Genomic DNA, 17,835 nt, shown 5'->3' on the forward strand with positions numbered 1-17,835 from the left:
TGGGTCCCTTACTGGAGTTACCTAAAAGGGGTCTTATTTTCCCAGATCCCTGCAGGACACGTCTCTTTAGAGATTTGCCAAAGCTTTTGAATCAAAATACCTCCTTCTTTTTCTTACGAGATTTAATTTACCAGGAACAATTTAATTCACACTACTGTCAGAGAAGAGTTCCTGCCAACTACTTAGCAAATTAGCGTGTTGGATTTGTCTGCCCTTCTCAAACCCTTTTCCACTGACAGAGCAGCTTTGCTGACAGCTTCATGAGAGCATGCACCATGAAGCATTATTCACCAATTCACTCCAAAACATAAAAAGCTGGGCAGTACATTGTATCATTGGCATGGAGACTGGTTCTGTTCTCAGGGGGACAGATTACTACTGAGAAGATTTCTGCTTACTTTCTTGTATGACCAGTCTCTTACCTCAGTTTAAAAAACAGCAGGAAGGATATTATACTTTTCTCTCTCAAATCATTTGTTCTCACAAGTATTCATCTATAGTCTATATCTTGCTGTATTTTTATTGGTCTCTATTCGAGAAAACTTGGAAATAAAGATAGTTACACTGGCAGTCTATTCAAGGAGACAAATGCAGGGCCAAGAGCTTGTACTGTATGAGTTTAATCTTAGCTCTGATGCTGTCACCTTGCCCAAGCACCATACATGCTCAGTGCTGCAGCAATAATGTGGCCGACTGGTGCTCAGGCAGAGCTCTAACCCACAGACACATTAAACTGCAAAACTGTGAATGAACACATCTTGCAAGCTGGCCAAACACATTCCCAACTTTGATTATGTTTCAAATTTAACAGGTTGACTTTTGTTCATTCTTGAAACAGATTCTAGAATCTATTCTAAACAAGGGCTGCAGCCAGCATGAGAGTTTCCCAGAGAGCAGCTCCTCCAGCTGCCTTACCTTCTGCTGTTTGGGTACTGGGACAGCATCCAGCACCACTGGCACACTGCTCTCGTAGGGAGGATACCAGCCCCTCCAGCTCCTCTAGTCTGCTCAGGAGATCCTTAATGTCTGGAGCAGCAGCACAGCCACAAGCCTGGCGGGGAATGTTGATCCGGTGAGTGAAGACAATCTGGTTCTCCTCGTTCATCGTGTGCTCCTCGTAGTGCTTGACTGGCTCAATTTCTGCCTTCAAATCTGCATCACCGCTAGCTGAATCTAGGTCCACAGAGCAAAGGGAGTGACCAGGTAATTTAATGTTGTAGACATGGTTAAAAACCACAGGCTGGTTATCTTCTTGCAAGGTCATGTTTAACCCAGTCTCCTGATTTTGCTTGATAATTCGCCTGAGGAGTCCACCACTGGCATGCTGGTATAACACAGCTAAGATCACACAGGCCAGCACCTGGGTGGGGAGTCCCATTGTGGTGTTCAGTTCCTTCTGGAGGCAGATGGAGTCTTGTTTATTTGGTCTTTGTAGTCTGGAGCTGAAATTGGAGAGCCAGTTCAAACCAAATTAGATTTCCTCTCCTTTCCTGGTACAGTTGTTCCCTGAAACAATAAGGAGACATATTAGAGATGAACAGTAGCTGCACCGCTCAACAAAACATCCGCAACACTGTATGTGCCCATGTCCTGAAAGAACTTGGCTAAGGTGCTACTCAACATACAATCTCACCTGACCCAGACTTGCTGACCTTGCACTTAAACAACAGTAGTGCAGTGCTTAATCTTCCAGGATCTTAGCACGCTTGTGAACAAAAACTCACAAAACACCAATCTTGAAAGAAACTACTATTATTTCCAGTTTAGAGCAAGTATAACGGAGTAAAAGAAGGTTCAACTGTCTCAAACAGAATACTAGGGCAAAGTAGCCTGCTGAGTCTCACCTCATGCAAAAACACTACTTTCAGGCCCAGCGCAGGGGCTTACAACAAAAAATACACAGAAAAAATAATGTGTCTTCTTTTATTATACAGACAGTGTTAGAAGCCTGCCTTCCCTTCCCCCATTACTCCACTGCTTGCAGGCTAACAAAAGTTAGATCACCTGAGATACTTGAGACACAATCAAAAGACGTATCAGCACCACTAAGCCCAGTGTAGTCCTTTCCCAAATGCTTTAATTTAATTTGCTTGGGAACCTGAACTCCAGAGCTTACAGTCAATAACAGGCTTACTGTAAAGACAATTTGCCTGAAGCAGGAAGATAAATGGAGCTTTCATAAGAACGTTGCAGACTCAGGGTTCTGGAGTCAGTGTTGACATCACGTCTAGCAATATTTTAGTGTAAAACTAATGGGACACAGTAGATTACCCCAAATGAGGCTCCAACAAGGGTAACATACTGTAAGTATCAATTTGAATATAGGAAATCTGTTGGTTTCCTACCTGTATTGTGCTATAGCAACTTCAAAGGATAAGAGAGCAGGCAGGTAGGCGGGAATTATTACCAGAATTTTTAAAAAATAAAGAAAAAAATAAAAATAAATAAAAAAGAGGAGAGGGAGGAAAGAAAACGAAATCCTTTGATCACCTAAATCCTTCAAGAGAAAGAGAAAGCTTTACATTGATACAGGTGTGGAAAAAAAGCCTTTTTTAGCAACCAGTTAGCCCTTTCACTAGGGCCACACTTTTCAGCACCTGATCTTTCATCAGCTATAACACAATACCCCTCTTCCCGTCACAAGCACCTGGCTAGGCTGTAATAACTCTTCCTGAAAGTCACTCCTGTTAATCAGCTTCAATATTTCTTATTCCTCCCCAACCCATACCCCTTCATTTCAAATGATATGAGTCAGGGGAGCAAAGAATAAGACTGAAAGTCATCTATTGACTTCCACACAGAATCAGGCCTTCGGTAGGCAGAATGAGAACCAAAGGCAGCTAAGGGACAGACTAAACAAGCACACTTAATAAATGTCATCTTAATGTTTGTTTTTCTTTCTACTCCCAGAAAACCTTGGTTAAACAGTTAGGTCAGTGACTTGGCTTTCACGGGTTACAAGCTCTTTTTTTTTGTTCTACTAATGAAGAAAACAGCATTTTTTTTCTCTAAACACCACAGTTTTGATGATAGCCCATTTATCAGATGGTAAACTAGCTTCTCGATCCTTTTGCTTCTCATAAAATGTAGGGATCATTTTTTTTCCTGCACTATCCCAGCTGCTTTTGTACAAGAGTGACAGTAATACAGGCACTTTACTGAAATTAATTTTCTCTGTAAACAATACAGAGCTCACAAAGAGTGAACTTCACCTCCTTTTTATAGGGGAATAAATCAGAAGTAAACAAGCAGCAGTACATGTTTTTTTCTTGTCATGGAAAAGCATTCAACTCTTAGTCATTTCTAACACTTATCCTGTTTCTTCAAATACATCTGCAATCCTTGTCTGCACCAGAATAGATCACAGGGAAGCTAATAAAGAATAACAGAAAAGGACATGGTCCAGGTCTCATCTGTGGCTCAGTTCAATCCCTCAATAGAGTTGCAGTTCATGAAATGCACTCAAGACAGTTTTTGAAGTGAGATTTAGCTTTCAAGTACTCCCATTTGGGGTTTGCAAGTTGCTTTCCATGCAGTGAGATTTCCATGCACCTCTTACCCTGAAATAAGGTTATATAGAAAAATTGCTGCCTAATCCTCAACTGCTTACTTAAAGGCTAGGCTCCTTGACAGATGCATCACCAGCAGTAAATGGAACAAACCGGAGGCACCTGTGCATCTAGTTCTCACTAAATTTCAGTGAAAGTTGAGCATCACTTTCCTTATGGCTTTTGTAAATCCCAGCCTGCAAGAATATGTGCCTGGTCCAAACCAAGAAAGTTGCTGTAAGTTTTTCCTCTGACTGCTGTGAGTTTACATGTCATTTTATGACAGTACAAACTGCAATTCTGGACTATGCTTGGAAAATGAAAAACTTGCTTCTGACAAGAGCCACTGCCACTGTTACTTTCTCTACTGATGAAAGCCAAATGAACACCATTAGTTTTACTGGATATTCATCATGTTAGAGTCAGCCAAAGCTCTCAAACTACAGATGATACCATAAGACTTAATGTATCTTGGTTAACATCCTTTTGAAGTTTGTGGAGAGTGGTCTGGAAGAAGCATTCCTCAGCATCTGATCTATGACGTATGTGTTTTGACACAGAGTGCAATGTCCGAGCTAACTCAGATCAGGTGTTTCTCATCAGATCTGCCAAGGACCCAGCTTGATAAGCTGAACTCCAGTGCTAGATCTGAGATCTACAGAATAGGACACCTTCATACAATTATTTATACATTAGCTGTATTTTTGGCTGGAACTACAAAGATGACATCCTTCTCTCCAACTCCCATCCCTCAAATATATCTACACAACAGCTCAAGACATGAAGGACCACCCAGGAGCAGACCTTTCTAGAGAAAGATGGAAGCAACAGCAAGGAAGGATGACTGTGTCATCCCTTCACTTTTCCCCATCTTCTTCCCTTCAGAATGCTCCCCCATTAGATTGTATTAAAAAGCAGCAGACATACTGCCTATTGGAGACATCCTCTCTATATTTTCCTTGTAGACATCAGTTGCTGGATTGTTTTTAATTACAGGCGCCTAAAAGCCTGGCAGCAAGACTTTGCAAAAGAAGATGACCTTTCTCATCATGAGCTTGGCCTCGCTGTGATGTATACAAAAGGAGCTGGGTGATGCTTGGGGCATGTCTCTTAGACATGCTGAAAGGTTTGTGTGCCCAGGAATGTGTCCATTTTTAATGAGCAATTTGTCTAATAAGAAGTATTATCCCTCCCTGCAAATTGTGCCCCTTTTATATCTTCCTACCATCCTCACTGCAATGCAATTACTTTGAAATTCTTGTTAGCAGTTATGTGGTTGGTCTGCAAAACCTTCTGCTTATAGCACACAACAACAAAGTCTGGCTGCTGCTGTTCTCCCATCTAATCATTAGCATATTCTTATTGTCGTTACCTTCTTGGATCATTGGACAATGATTATCTTTTAGGTCTTTCTTTGCACAGCATATCACACTGGGGAGCTTATGCCTGTTCTCTTAGGCACAACCGCAATACAGGTAATAACAAAAGGTGCTGTGTTCTCTCACATCCATCTTAATTTTCCTGCATCAGGAGTGTTCAGCTTCCTGCTGGACTGGATTTTGCAGTCATGCCACTCACTGAGTTGTGTACTAGCATTGGATAAAAACCACATTCCCGTGGGCATCTCTCAGAGTTGTCTTAGACCTGCTGTGCACAACTCTACTTCCAAGAACCCTCAGCGAGCTTTACCCAGCTGAGTACAGCAGGTACAAGGAGCACAAGGAAGCCCTTAATGTTAAGTCCAGATTCACTAGTTATCATCATAAGTGTGTGAGAGTTTTTTTTAATTATGCAAGCCCTCCTTCAAAGCACATAAACTCAAAACGTGGTATGTCTGAAAATCTTGCTGTAGATGTCTCAGTTAAAGATGTTATTCTCTCTGAGAAAAGAGCTCTCTGTACCTGAAGGACATTGGAAGAGGCTGTTTGGCAACAGCTCAGCCACTGGAGCAGTAGCAGTATAGAAAGCTTTGAATCTCCGCAAGCAGAAACGATTTTTAGTGAAGGCATTAAGGCACAGGCTTGTCTAGATATTTCCACAGTCTGTGCTACTGTCTCACCACCACATTGCTATAACCTTAAACAAATGCTTAAGGAATTAAATAAATTACAGTCAGGAATATTTTTCTATAGAGCAGAGGATATGACCTAGAAGCCTGTTTTTTAATGCAACAGAGAAAAGCAAGACTCCCATGCCAGCTGTGAGGCAGGAACACTCTGTAGACCCAGCATTTTGCCCTGGTGGAGGCTGTGGAAGTGTCCATCAGAGAGAAAAGAGACTACTCCTAGAGAAACACTCCTTAAAAACATGATCATTAGCGAGTGACACTGTTTATAACGTGTTGTGGATTGATGGATTTTCAATTGCACAAAGAAAAGGAACTATTTTCATTTCCACTGCAACTCCTTTCATTTGAGGGTGTGAAGTCATATCACATTATGGTTGCCAAAAGCTGAGAAAATGCTAGGGTTATTTGTTTGTTTACACCTTTTTTTTCTTTCACTTTGTTTTCCCAAATGATATCAGAATTGTTTTGGGATCTTTCCACTTAATTAGAAATTTGTTTCCTCTTAATAGTAAATTTTCAAGTCAACCTTGAATACAGCCCTGGAGTTCTGACTCCCAGGGAACGCTAAGCAAAGAAAATCTATGAATGTTTTGTTCCCTCAAAGATATGTTTGTTGGAAACCGTAAGGAGTGAGAACCAAAATTAATGTTTGCCTAGCTGACAATTCAAGTGTACCACTCTGATCTCTCTTGTAAATTCAGGAGTGGCAGAGCTGTGAGATGACTTACGGACCTGGAGAACGATAAATACGCAAATGAGAACCTTATGTGATTTTAATCAAAACAGATTGCAAGAATGAAGAAATGGAGGTGTTAAAAAATATCTCTTGCTGTCCTTCCCTAGAAAAGGCAGAAGGCTGATTAGATCTGTTCAGACACCTTCTACACGTCAGGACCTTAAAGAAGGTAGAAGTAAAAAGAGTGGAAAAAAAGGAAAAAATTTCTACCCAAACAGGTATTTCCAACATCTCAGCAGGAATGGATCAAATATTTTTAGCATATATTGGATTCAAACAGATCTTGTTAAAATCTAGAGAGTAGAAGTAATTGGTTAGATACTGGCAAAGAGAAATAAATAAATAAAAAAAAAATGGAGCCTTTTTAGGTCTGTTAATTGCTGACCTCAAAACACCTTTCTGTGATTTGTTAACACAAGAAACTATGTTGTGCACTTTCTACATGCAATATCAACATGGGATTAATAAATGGAATAAATAAATAAATGGCTGCCAGAATAGATTTTTACAAGTAAAGGCTTCAAAAGATGTAACATTTTAAAGAAAAATTGTTAATAATTTTGCCAAGACCACACTACTCTTGAGAGTCTAGACTTCTTCTTGAGCACAGATGGACTAAGTCTGAAGTATATTGAAATATTTTCAAAGAAAGAGACTGGGGAGACTAAAGGTTTTTACACAGCAGGCCAAAACACGAACAGTTGTGACCTCATCATCTTTCATTACTGTTTCCATACATTCATACCTATAGAAAATCATTTTCTTTCCATTTTGAAATCCAACAGGCCAAAGGAATCAGCAGGGAAACTCAGTGTAGGTCAAACTACATTAAATCACAGTGGAGAGCTCAAATTCATAATAGTCCTAAACTATCAGCACTGAGTTTTTAAGAAAAGATCAAAGCCAAATCATTGCATCTTTTTCTTTATTTACACTGCAGTCATTCTAAAGGGAGTGGTTCTTAAGAAGGCCATTTCTACAGTAATTCAGAAAATCCATGGAGTTCTCTGAGGCTTACAGATTCAAGAGTAAAAAGAAGGCGGGTGCAAGGAAATTTTGCAGTTGGTTCAGCACCCATCAGACTCCACAGATATGAACGGGACTTTGGAACGTGAACTTCCAAGGGGAAAAAAAACTCACAATTCAGAATTTTTCTTCAAAGTCTTAAATCAACTGCATGAAGAGGGAAAAACAGGGCCATAACTATCAGGGAAAAAGAAAGAAACTAATTCTCTGGATCAGATAAAAGATAGTGTGATAAACTATAATCCATCCAGTTTCTGAGTTACACAGTGATGACTTATTTCTAATTTTTATAAAAACAACTTCCCTTCTTTTCCCACAATCGGCTCATGGAGAAAACTACCCTGCATGTATTCTAGGGAATTTTGTAACATCTCTATACAAAAAAGTGAGGCACAGACAGTCCAAGCTTGAGAGACCGAAGCGCCTAGAAGCCTCTGGATGTAGGCCCAAGTATTTTATCCAGGGCAAGACTGACGAGGCTGGAAGTAGGATCGAGGTTTCTGGAGTCCCACCAGTCGTTCAACCACATGCCCACGCTTCTGTCTTTTTCAGCATTCCCCAGCACCAGACCCCAATATTATACTTTCATTTTCTTATTTCTGCATTTATAACTTAAAACTTTTATTATTTAAGGGCAAACTGGCATTTTGTGTGTGATGTGGGTAAGTTTCCATAATTAAGAGCTCTGGATACATCCTGAAGCCATCTGTGTTTCATCTAGTTCTGGCACTGCATATTTACAAGGACCCCCCCTTCCCAGGACTGACAACCCTTATAAATATGGCCATTTTGCATAGGGAGAGACAGGAGCTGATCTGCATGGTTAATTCATGACTGATTTCTGAGCACTCATAGATTAGATTTTAACGTGCAGAATGAATGTATCATTCATTTTGATGGTGCATCTCAAGAACATTTCAAAACGGCAATTTGAGGGCCTTGTCCATGCCGCAGTACTTACTAATATAAACAAAACAAATTGTATAGTACTATAAATGAACCCTGCAGTCAGTCCTGTAATCATCTGAATTGCTTTCAGATTTATATTTCAGACCATATCAAAGAATAGCAGTAAAAACAAAAACCAGATGTACAGACTTTTTTTGCCCCATCCAACCCCTGAGGTCCTGCATTAAACATCACTCAGCTAATCCTGAACTCTTCACTCCAGTTAATTTTTCATCCTTGGCTTCAGCTCTTAATGACATTTCTACTTTGGGGAAGCTGTACTGCTTCTGGTTCACAGATCCTACTGTACATCACCCTTAAATGAAACCATTTGGATTCATTTTAGTTTCCTCCCATTCTACCTTGGCTGAAAAGCAGCATATAGACAGGACTTTGCCAAGGTTGTTTTGGAAGGAATTTTAATTAATTGCTTTGTGTACAATTTAGAATTTAGCAAAGGCTCATATTTCAAAGGCATCAGCATGACAGTACCACAAAGGAGGAGAAAAATAACCCACTGAAGCCAACATCCATAAAAAATGTGAAAGAGCTACGGTAAATTCTGAATGACAAACAGAAAAGGATACCCATGAGAGACTAAATCTTCTGATGTACAGTGACTATTCTGAGTTAAATCAGCATGATTATTCCACTATAAACTACTTTGCTTCAAGAGTTTCGTATTCTTAGTCATAGAAACTCTTCCTAGGCCTCATCCTTGTTCAATATCTCAGAGAGAGAACATACGTTTCCAAACCAAACAATGGTTTTGGCTGCTTTTCAAAGCAGAGCAAAAGTTCAGAGATTAGAGGTGGACTCCTTCCAGTATCAGTAACACTTTTGCTCAATAAAGCATTCGATGTAATGAGCAATAACCATAAGAATTGAAAAATGAAGTCAACTGACAGAGATACAATTGGTAGAAAATGGCTGATGAAAACTTGCAATAATTAAACAGAAGTGAAAAAGAGATCATGTAAGGAGGTGCCTGCAATAACAGGACGCTGAACTCAATGCCCAAGAGATGCCTTTCAGTTTCAGAGTCCTAAAGACATTTTTGATTTATGTTTCTTGGAATTCCACAGATGATGATGAGAAAACTAAAAATCTTGTCTGAACATACTGCTGCTGCAACCAAGGAGCAGCAATTCAGAGGAATGCCAGGACTGTGGAAAAGGCACTGCACTGGCACTTAGGAGGCCTGAAACTGTTCCTAATTTCTGGAACAAGCTTAGCCAAGTCAATTAAGATCTTGATTCCCAAGATGACTTTGGGAGATCTGCATCCTATATAAGGTGCAAATAACTGAAATTGCTTAATCTCTTTAAAATTTCCAACCATACCTCTAGAGAGAGTCCTCAGCTCACTCACTGTGTAAAAGACTTTCTTTCCTCCCACAGATTTTCTGCTTAAATTTTAAGGTTTTGTGCCAGAAGTTGTCTCTTAATGCATGCACATACCAGCTCACATACTGAAGACCTGGCTTCCTTTAATATCAACAAGAATAGCTAAGGGACTAGAGTCTTTACTAAGGAGGTTAATCATAGACACCTTCTAAATAGGCTACAAATGGACAATAGACAAGATTGGTGATGAGAAGGGCAAGTGTGATGGGCTTGGAAATTGTATACTCTAGTTATAACAGAACTGATCTGGAACAACTACCATGCTGTTCAGGGCTGCTGGGTATAAGATACCATTTTTAAGGCTCTGCCTATGTAATTATTTATACAGTAAACCCAATGCTTCCTTTGGAGCCATTCCAGAGGCCAGCCATCAATGGAAGAAATTAAATAACAAACCCATGTTTAACATTATTAAAAGAAGATTAGCCTCATGGCAACACTCTGTGTTACTTTGAGGAGACTTCTATTCCAAACGTATTCTAAACCCACCATATTCTAAAAAATGGGATTTGAGAGGAGTAAGTTCCCTCCACTGCCAAAGGCATCCTTCCTGAGCATCATTAGCCCCATCAGGACCGCTGTAGAACCAGTCTTCCAGAGGAAAGCACCCACCAGCACCCATCACCTGGCTGCTGGGAGATGGTTTTGGAGGGTGAGGCAGGCCAGGAGGTATGTGGCTTACCCACTCTTACAGTGACCGGTCACAAATGGGTGAAGAGCTCAGACCACTTCAAGGCAGGATATCAGCACAGTCTCTGCATTGCCTACCTAGCTTACTCCTTCCAGGACCTTGTTTAGGGTAATAAGTTAAACGCCATCTGCTTAAACTCATATACAATGAGAGACTGCTCCTAAGTACAGTCCCAAACCGACTATTGGAGACAACCTGGGAATGCTCCTTCTCCAAGCAGTGGAGAGGGTGCAGTCATGGCCCAAGCCCCTATGTGCACAGCAAGCAGCATGGTGCCATGGATGCTGCACATTCGCTACTCCGTTTGTTGCTCAAGCATAGTTCCTGTAAGATGTGTAATGGGTCATTACCACTCAGCGTTGTCCCCTGCAGGTGACTTTGAAGTTGTACATTCATGCTGACATGCTGAAAAGCCTGCTGTCCCTTATGAAAATGCAAAGGCACAGCTTGGATTATGACCAGCTGCATTCATGTCTTGGGCCCACACTTAAGCAAAATGTTCACAAATATCCATTGGAAAATCTCAAGAATAAGGATTTCAACATTTCTTACCCCACCAACAGATATGACAAGCATTATGCAGAACCATCAAAGATTAACATGTACTGGATCAGGTTCCGAGGGAAGGACATCTGCAGAATTCAAGCTTCTCTTGAACTGTCAGAGTCTTATGGCCGTTTTTTTGCACAGTTGTTTTGCATCCAATGTTTATATAAGAAACATCCAACGTGGCATTACGTAATAGTTATATATAGCCAGACTTAGGAAGAGACCCATACTAAACACAGGAATTGGAAAGCTCCTAGTAACTCATTTTTTATGCCACTAGAATTAAGACAATTGAATATGAAGAAAAATGAATAAATGAATGAAATGAACAAAGATAATTGCTGAGTGACTTAGATCCATAATGCAGAACTACTCATTCTATGCTCATAACTTGGTGTTGAATCTCTCATGTAATGTATTGTTATTTGCGCATAATTTGAAACAAATAAATGATACATCTCAGTCTGAGCGGCAGCTGTGTTGTTTCCAGCATACTCCTGGGCTCCTGGCTATGTATAATGTGGCTTATACTAAATATGCCTCCAGCTTATGACTTGGCAGGATGTTGCCATTTCAGTTAATTTCCCTTCAACATCTGCAGAAGCTTTTCTTGCCTTTGCTCAGAGACCATTAGGTCTCTGCTGCTATACATCAGCCAGCACAATCGTGCCAGGGTGGGAGGCTGCACTCTTCTCCATATCCTCATCATCATTCATAGGGGCAAGTGAGAACTATAGATTTGGACCCAGGCTGGGAATGCAAAACTCTTAGATAGAAAACAGGTACAAGCTTCCTGGGAAGTGCCTGTAAAAAGGTAAAGACACCAGCGCCGTCAGACAGTAGAGCTGGGAACTCTGAGAGCATCAACACAATATGATGGTTTTGCTTCTTCCATGCTTAGGAGGGATACGTGCTGTCTCCTGGCAAAGAGTCAGTCTTGGGATCGCTGTGTGCCACCCTGCAAGCATCCCCAAAGCACAGCTCCTGCCTGCTGAGGCGCTGAGCACCCGACAAAACCAAGACACACAACGGGAGCTTGAGCAAAAACCAGACTCGCTCTGCGTCTGCAAAGCCTGCCCAAGCTCACAGGATCCCGGAAGGCAACGGCCCAAAGGCACAGTCTGGCCAAAAGCTTTTGAGGGCATGGCAGGCTATTCGTGACCAGGAAAATCTGCCTCTTGTGTTGAATTTCCATACGCGTTTAATCCCGGGGACCGAGGAAGACATCGGCAAAGCATATGCTCTGCCAAAGAGAGGTAAATAAAGCACTTCGCTGCAGACGGAGTCTAACATTTATTTTGGGTGTGCGATGGAGTCTGAACTCATGTGATAGAGTAATCCAGTCGATGAGGTCATGTGTCCCTCTGAAGGGGTTTCTTTGTACCTCGCATTAGTTAGCAACGCTTTTTCTGTTATCAAGCATCTAATTAAACTCACAAAAGCAGGGTCTTTAAAAACAGTGTCAGGCAGAATTGAAAACTGAATAATTAGTTTTTTTTTTTCCCTTTTCATTTTACCCAACAGGAAGAGAAGAGAGGTGTAAGTGGGGAAAGGGGCACAAGAAAGAGACTCATTGTTTTCAGACGATAGAACAATTATCTTAATCTAATTTTAAGTTTTCTGTAGTACCCAACCCTGTTGCAGATAATAGTGATACACATTTACATGGCATATTGCATCTCAAAGAACCACAGTTTTCTACCCAAATCGTACAAGCCTCCCCGAAGCCAGCCTACACCACTCACTGCTGGAGTGACACAGAGCACCTTTCGTAGTAGTGAAATCCTTATGAAAATAGTGGGCTTTTCCTTCAGTCCTGGGGGGGGGGGGGGGGAAGTAAATTAAATTTGCCTCCATTGTAATTTGATTTGAAGAAAAATTCAACCCTTGGATGAGACTATATCGGCCTGCGGCTCAGAGAGCTTTTGTGGTCTCCCTTATCCTGTGTCAGGAATACCAGCTCGGTTCTGACAGACAGGGAAGAGTGAATTACAACTAAACCACCACCAGCTCTTCCTGCAGTCCTTCAGCTTCCCTTGCAGAACTCACACGTAGATCTGGTAGCTCAGGAAGTCTAAGAAGAGCCAAGCTTGAGTTCTTTTACAGTGATTTACTTATAAGTGCTCAAAGACACCAGTAACTGCAAGCTACCTGCTGTTAAATAGCCATACTTAAGAGAATCGTATCATTCCACGTCAGTTATTTGGTGGCACCATTGGTTCACTTTGTTAGAAAGATCCATGCATGGATCCTGCATGGATTATTTCATTCAGTGTTTCCTTGTCCTCTCTATTGGATATCTGAGCAATCAAGCAGCCAGATAAAGGCTGGCTCGGTAAAAACAGCCCTAGAAAATAGTTGTGTCTGAGATACGATGAAAATAACTGGTATGACTGGTTGAAAAGGTTTTCACTGATTTTGCCTTTGAAAGTTGCCATTTTTATTTTGGTTCTAAAAACTCAGCAAGAAGAAAATTAAAACATAGTCAGCAGCATTTCAGGTCTTCTCAACATGAAATTTCATGCTAGCCCTGCGAAAACCTCCCGAGGAAACCTTCCTTGAAACCAGTAATTTCTGCACCATGGTTTGCTTTCACAAAACCTCATTTTTTTAAAGAATGACTGCCTCAAACATTTTTTCAATTTCATTTTTCTAATAAAACACGGAGCAGTCTGGACTTGAACTACCAAACGGAAAGCCCTAGCAAAGCCAAACTGTACTTCTCACGCTCTCCTTTATCCCAGGGCAGGAGGAGACACAATGAACCTTATGTTTGTTTAAACCCCTAAAAATACAGATATGTACCCAAAGAGAAGTAAGATACATCAGCGCACTTCAAACTACCATAACATTTCAAAAACAGTGGTAAAGAAGCCAAACAGCTTTCTATTGATAGTTGCCTCGTTGTCTGGTTACCTTCTGTTTTCTTACCATCTTTGAGGGACCAATTCTTACGTTTGCAAGGCAAGTTCTGCTTATTTTACCATAAACTGTCAAAATTGCTGATAAATAACACTCCTCCCCCCACCAACACAAACCCTTGTTTGGCAGGAAACCATCTTCATTCAAGATATAAAGCAAACAGCTTGAAAGACTGACAGAAAGAAGAGAAAAGAATCGAAGGGGGTGAAGTAGAGGGGAAAGCTACTCAGATTTCTCAATTTTTTAATTTGATTGTATTCTTCTTGTGTATCACTTGACAGCATTTTCTCTTTGCCTACAGAGCAAGTTATATCAGCTGGTGAATATGAGCCATGGTGCTCCAGTGACTCACAACAACTAAAAATAAACCTCTGCATTAGTTTTTCTTTAAATATAAGGAGTTTGATAGGTTTTTTAAAGTTAAAATTAGGAAAAGTTTCTTAGATCATGTAAAAATGATGCTGCTGATGGAATTCAATGGAATAATGTGAACTGTACTGTGCTGACTGAAGTAATGTCTCACATGGTTTTTATTGTTTCCTTTCTGGCTTAGTTGCAAAGCCCAGGAAATTAAAGCGCTGCTTCTATAAAATGTACACTTTTTTTTTCTTTTTCACAAATTAGGGGCTATCCCCCTGAATGATGTAGGGAGGTGAAACTCTGAACTTGGAGCTGAAAATGCCAAACAAATGTTCAGTTGGAATAAGCTGCTTTTTATATATATATATATATATATTATTATTATTTATATAGCTTAGCTAACGTTTACAACAGTGGCTTGTATGTCAGTGTGATTTGGTTTCTCCTACACAGGCAGCATGAGAAAAGTAGCAAGTATCTTCTGGATTTGACCTGGTGAGACACATGGATGAAGATGGTAGGGAAGGAAGTGTGCTGCTCAGCTCTGCTCTACAGCAGAGCCCTGGTCTGGGGTGCTCTGATTACAGCCTCTTCTCTCTACTCTCAGTTATGGATTTGGGGAATGAAGAGCATCGGGTGGACATATGAGGGAGTCTGCCACTCACCACTGTGAAAATTAAAATGCAAATGAAACTTGAGATGAATGGGTGTACAAGGCAGCCAAAGAAAACATTCATTGGAGAATTATAGTTCAATGGCGAGGCGCAGGCTGCTGCCTTGCAGTATCATTGCAAAGTGAGAAACGCATGGGGTTCACCCTGAAAGGATTCCCCAGGCCTGGACAAGCTCTGTCTCAACGGTAGCTGAGATGAAAGCTTTCTACCCAATGGTCTGCAATCCAGGAGTCTTCTGAACCGTAACGAGAGAAACAAAGCTAAATAGAGCTGGCTTATTAGAGCTGGACGTTTGGAGTCCCCACAGAAGTGTCTACTCTCAGCAGAGACTCCAGAAAATGTTCACAGTCTCTGGATTAATAGGAGCGTGGTCCAGTGGTCGGAACAGAGGACCAAAATTCAGGCTTTCTGCACTGAAACTATTTTATAAATTATATGGTGTCTCAGATTATCCATTTGTAAAATTTCACAGACGGAATGCATGTCTCAGTGCATTAAGTACGTCAAAGACCTCACAGGAAAGATGCTCTCAAATGCTCATTTCCATAGTTAGAAACTTTTCTGAAAAATGCTAAAAATAATGCCAGAAAATACATAAGCAGAAAGCAGAGCACAGCAGTGCGCTCCCCTAAAACACGTAAGGGAGAAAGAGAGTCACAGATGGAGAAGTGTCTTTTGCACTGGAGAAGAAAGTCTGACCAGAGACAGCAGAGAATATGCAGACAGCTACATGACGGCCTAAAATTCTAGGGTAACGACAGCAAATTGAAGACTTTATCTGAAGCCAAAACATTGAATATGCCAAGCCAATTACCAAAATAAGATGAATCCATGGAAATAAACGGTGAGGTTAACAAAACCCACACAGAAACGCAGCCAAATTTGAGAAAAAAAAAAAAAAAAAAAAAAAAAGTAACCAAAACAAAATACATGGGTGCCACTTATTATCTTACACCTATAGAATGCCATTTCTTCTGTAACAGTCTCCAGACGCTTTACGAACTCAGTGCAGGAATGGTTCAATCACACATGTACACCCAATCTTCCTCCACAACAAAATGTATCCAGTATCGTGTAGCAACATCTTATGCTGCTACACAACTGAAGTGATTCATGCTTTCAGACAGGAAGTAGAGAAGAATACTACATCCAGCTGAAACCACAGAAGAATTTTTATACAAGCCACAAGACACAAGCCAGTTATTTTATGGGCAGATAATCCAAATATGTTATATATAGACTGAAAGATAGAAACTTAAGAGAGGTAACTAGAGGAGAACCAACACCACTCATCTTCCATCTACTTCCCACTGACTGAGAAGAGGCTAAGTTAACAGGAAATTCGGTCTATGCTTGGGGCTTGTTTTTTTGTTAAGAGCTCGGACACTTGAGCATCAATTTCTGGAAATGTGAATTCAAAAAAGGGAAACAAAACAAGCAGGTCAGCGGGGTGCTTTTGAGCTGCTTTCAGATTGCTGGCAGGGTGCACAGTAACCAGCCAAGTACAGCAATTTGCTACAAACCTGAGAAGAAAAAAACAAAAAGAAAAAAAAAGACAAGAGTATGCATCTACTAAATACCCATTTTTTCTCCCATCTGCAAAGCAGTCTCTGTTCTTACTGTACCTTTCAGAGCTGGAAGAAAAGAGCTACTGAAAGATACAGACTAGACAAAAACTATGGATTAGGAACAGCAGGGCACATTAGGAATGTGAACAGCAAAGGCAATGAATTCAGAAAAAACTGCATCTCTTCTAAAAACAGAAGCAGAACAATAGAAACAGGTTATCTCAGGATGGCTCCATGGAAAGCAGAAAGGATGTGTTCGCACCTCCTTCTTGCTTTGTTTCCCACTGAAACTCCCTGTTTGCATTTATAGTGCAGAAGTCAGTTTTATCCAATAGTCTCTGAAGGCGTACTTGGTGTTCTGGATTGTTAGAAGTAGAATCGAATCAAATCCATAGCAGAGCTGTCACAGAAACTGAAACTTAAATTACTGCCTTTCCCAATATAAAAGGCCTTTCACAGTCAAAGCAACTTCTGTGCATAATCATGCAGCAGAAGTCATTGTTGCCTGCTAAGTATGTACTGTACCATTTAATAAAGCCTTTCCTAATAGCAAAAGCATTTGCTTCCTCTCTTGGCTTTTCCCTCCTCATAGCAAAGACGTATGCAGAGCTGGAAATGATCTACAGTTTTCTAAACTTGTCCTTGGAAAGTTTCTTTGCCAAGCTACACTTCGTCAGGAGCTCATTATTTTCTGGGTAGACACCAGAGACGTCGCTTTGAATTATTTTGAAGGCTTTCCTGATGCAGCCTCAAACTATGAGGTTTGTATGCTTTTTTGCATGAATCACAGCAAGTTATGTTCATTCCACATACAAAGCTCTGCTTCATTTGCAGACCCTTCTCCATACTGTCTCTTCCAAAACCACCCATTTTGCAGTGTTCTAGAAGGTTTTGTGACGTGACAGGAACAGCAGCAACTCAGGACTTCTGAATTTTCTTCCCATTTCTTCACTCACAGGCTATGTGATATTAGTCCACTCTCAGTTCCTCTGCAACAATACTAAAATTGACTCTGGAATGAATTTGTACAATTCTGTCCTCATTTGCACTTCAGAGCAGCTGCCCTGGATTGACACCAACATTAGCAAGACCACGTTTAGCCCAGCAGAAAAAGTGACCTGAGTTTTGCAAAACTGAGCTTAGCAATGCCTCCCTTTTAGGCCTCAGGGCCTCCATAGTCAGATCCATAGAGGTGAAGTAAAAACCAATGATGTTCACTATAGGGTCCAAAAGGAAAGTGAGTGGGGTCACAGAATGGTATCCTGCCCCCGGGCTGAGCAACAGTTTGAGAGCAAGCCAACAGCCAAAGCTAAGACTAGGAGCCCGTGCAGTCTCATTT

At 40.8% G+C, this 17,835-nt stretch overlaps 1 protein-coding gene across 3 annotated transcripts in view; it reads right to left on the minus strand.

Annotated features, from left to right (window-relative positions):
* TNC (tenascin C) overlaps positions 1 to 17,835 on the minus strand; it is a 73,602-nt gene that overhangs the window by 47,050 nt on the left and 8,717 nt on the right. For all 3 annotated transcript variants that reach the window (XM_062590672.1, XM_062590670.1, XM_062590671.1), the window contains exon 2: positions 916 to 1,506. In XM_062590672.1, the coding sequence (XP_062446656.1) occupies positions 916 to 1,378 (463 nt within the window). In that variant the 5' untranslated portion in view covers positions 1,379 to 1,506. The remainder of the gene's footprint in view (positions 1 to 915; positions 1,507 to 17,835) is intronic.

Source organism: Rhea pennata, chromosome 18 (assembly GCF_028389875.1).
Source record: "Rhea pennata isolate bPtePen1 chromosome 18, bPtePen1.pri, whole genome shotgun sequence".
Taxonomy (NCBI): domain Eukaryota; kingdom Metazoa; phylum Chordata; class Aves; order Rheiformes; family Rheidae; genus Rhea; species Rhea pennata.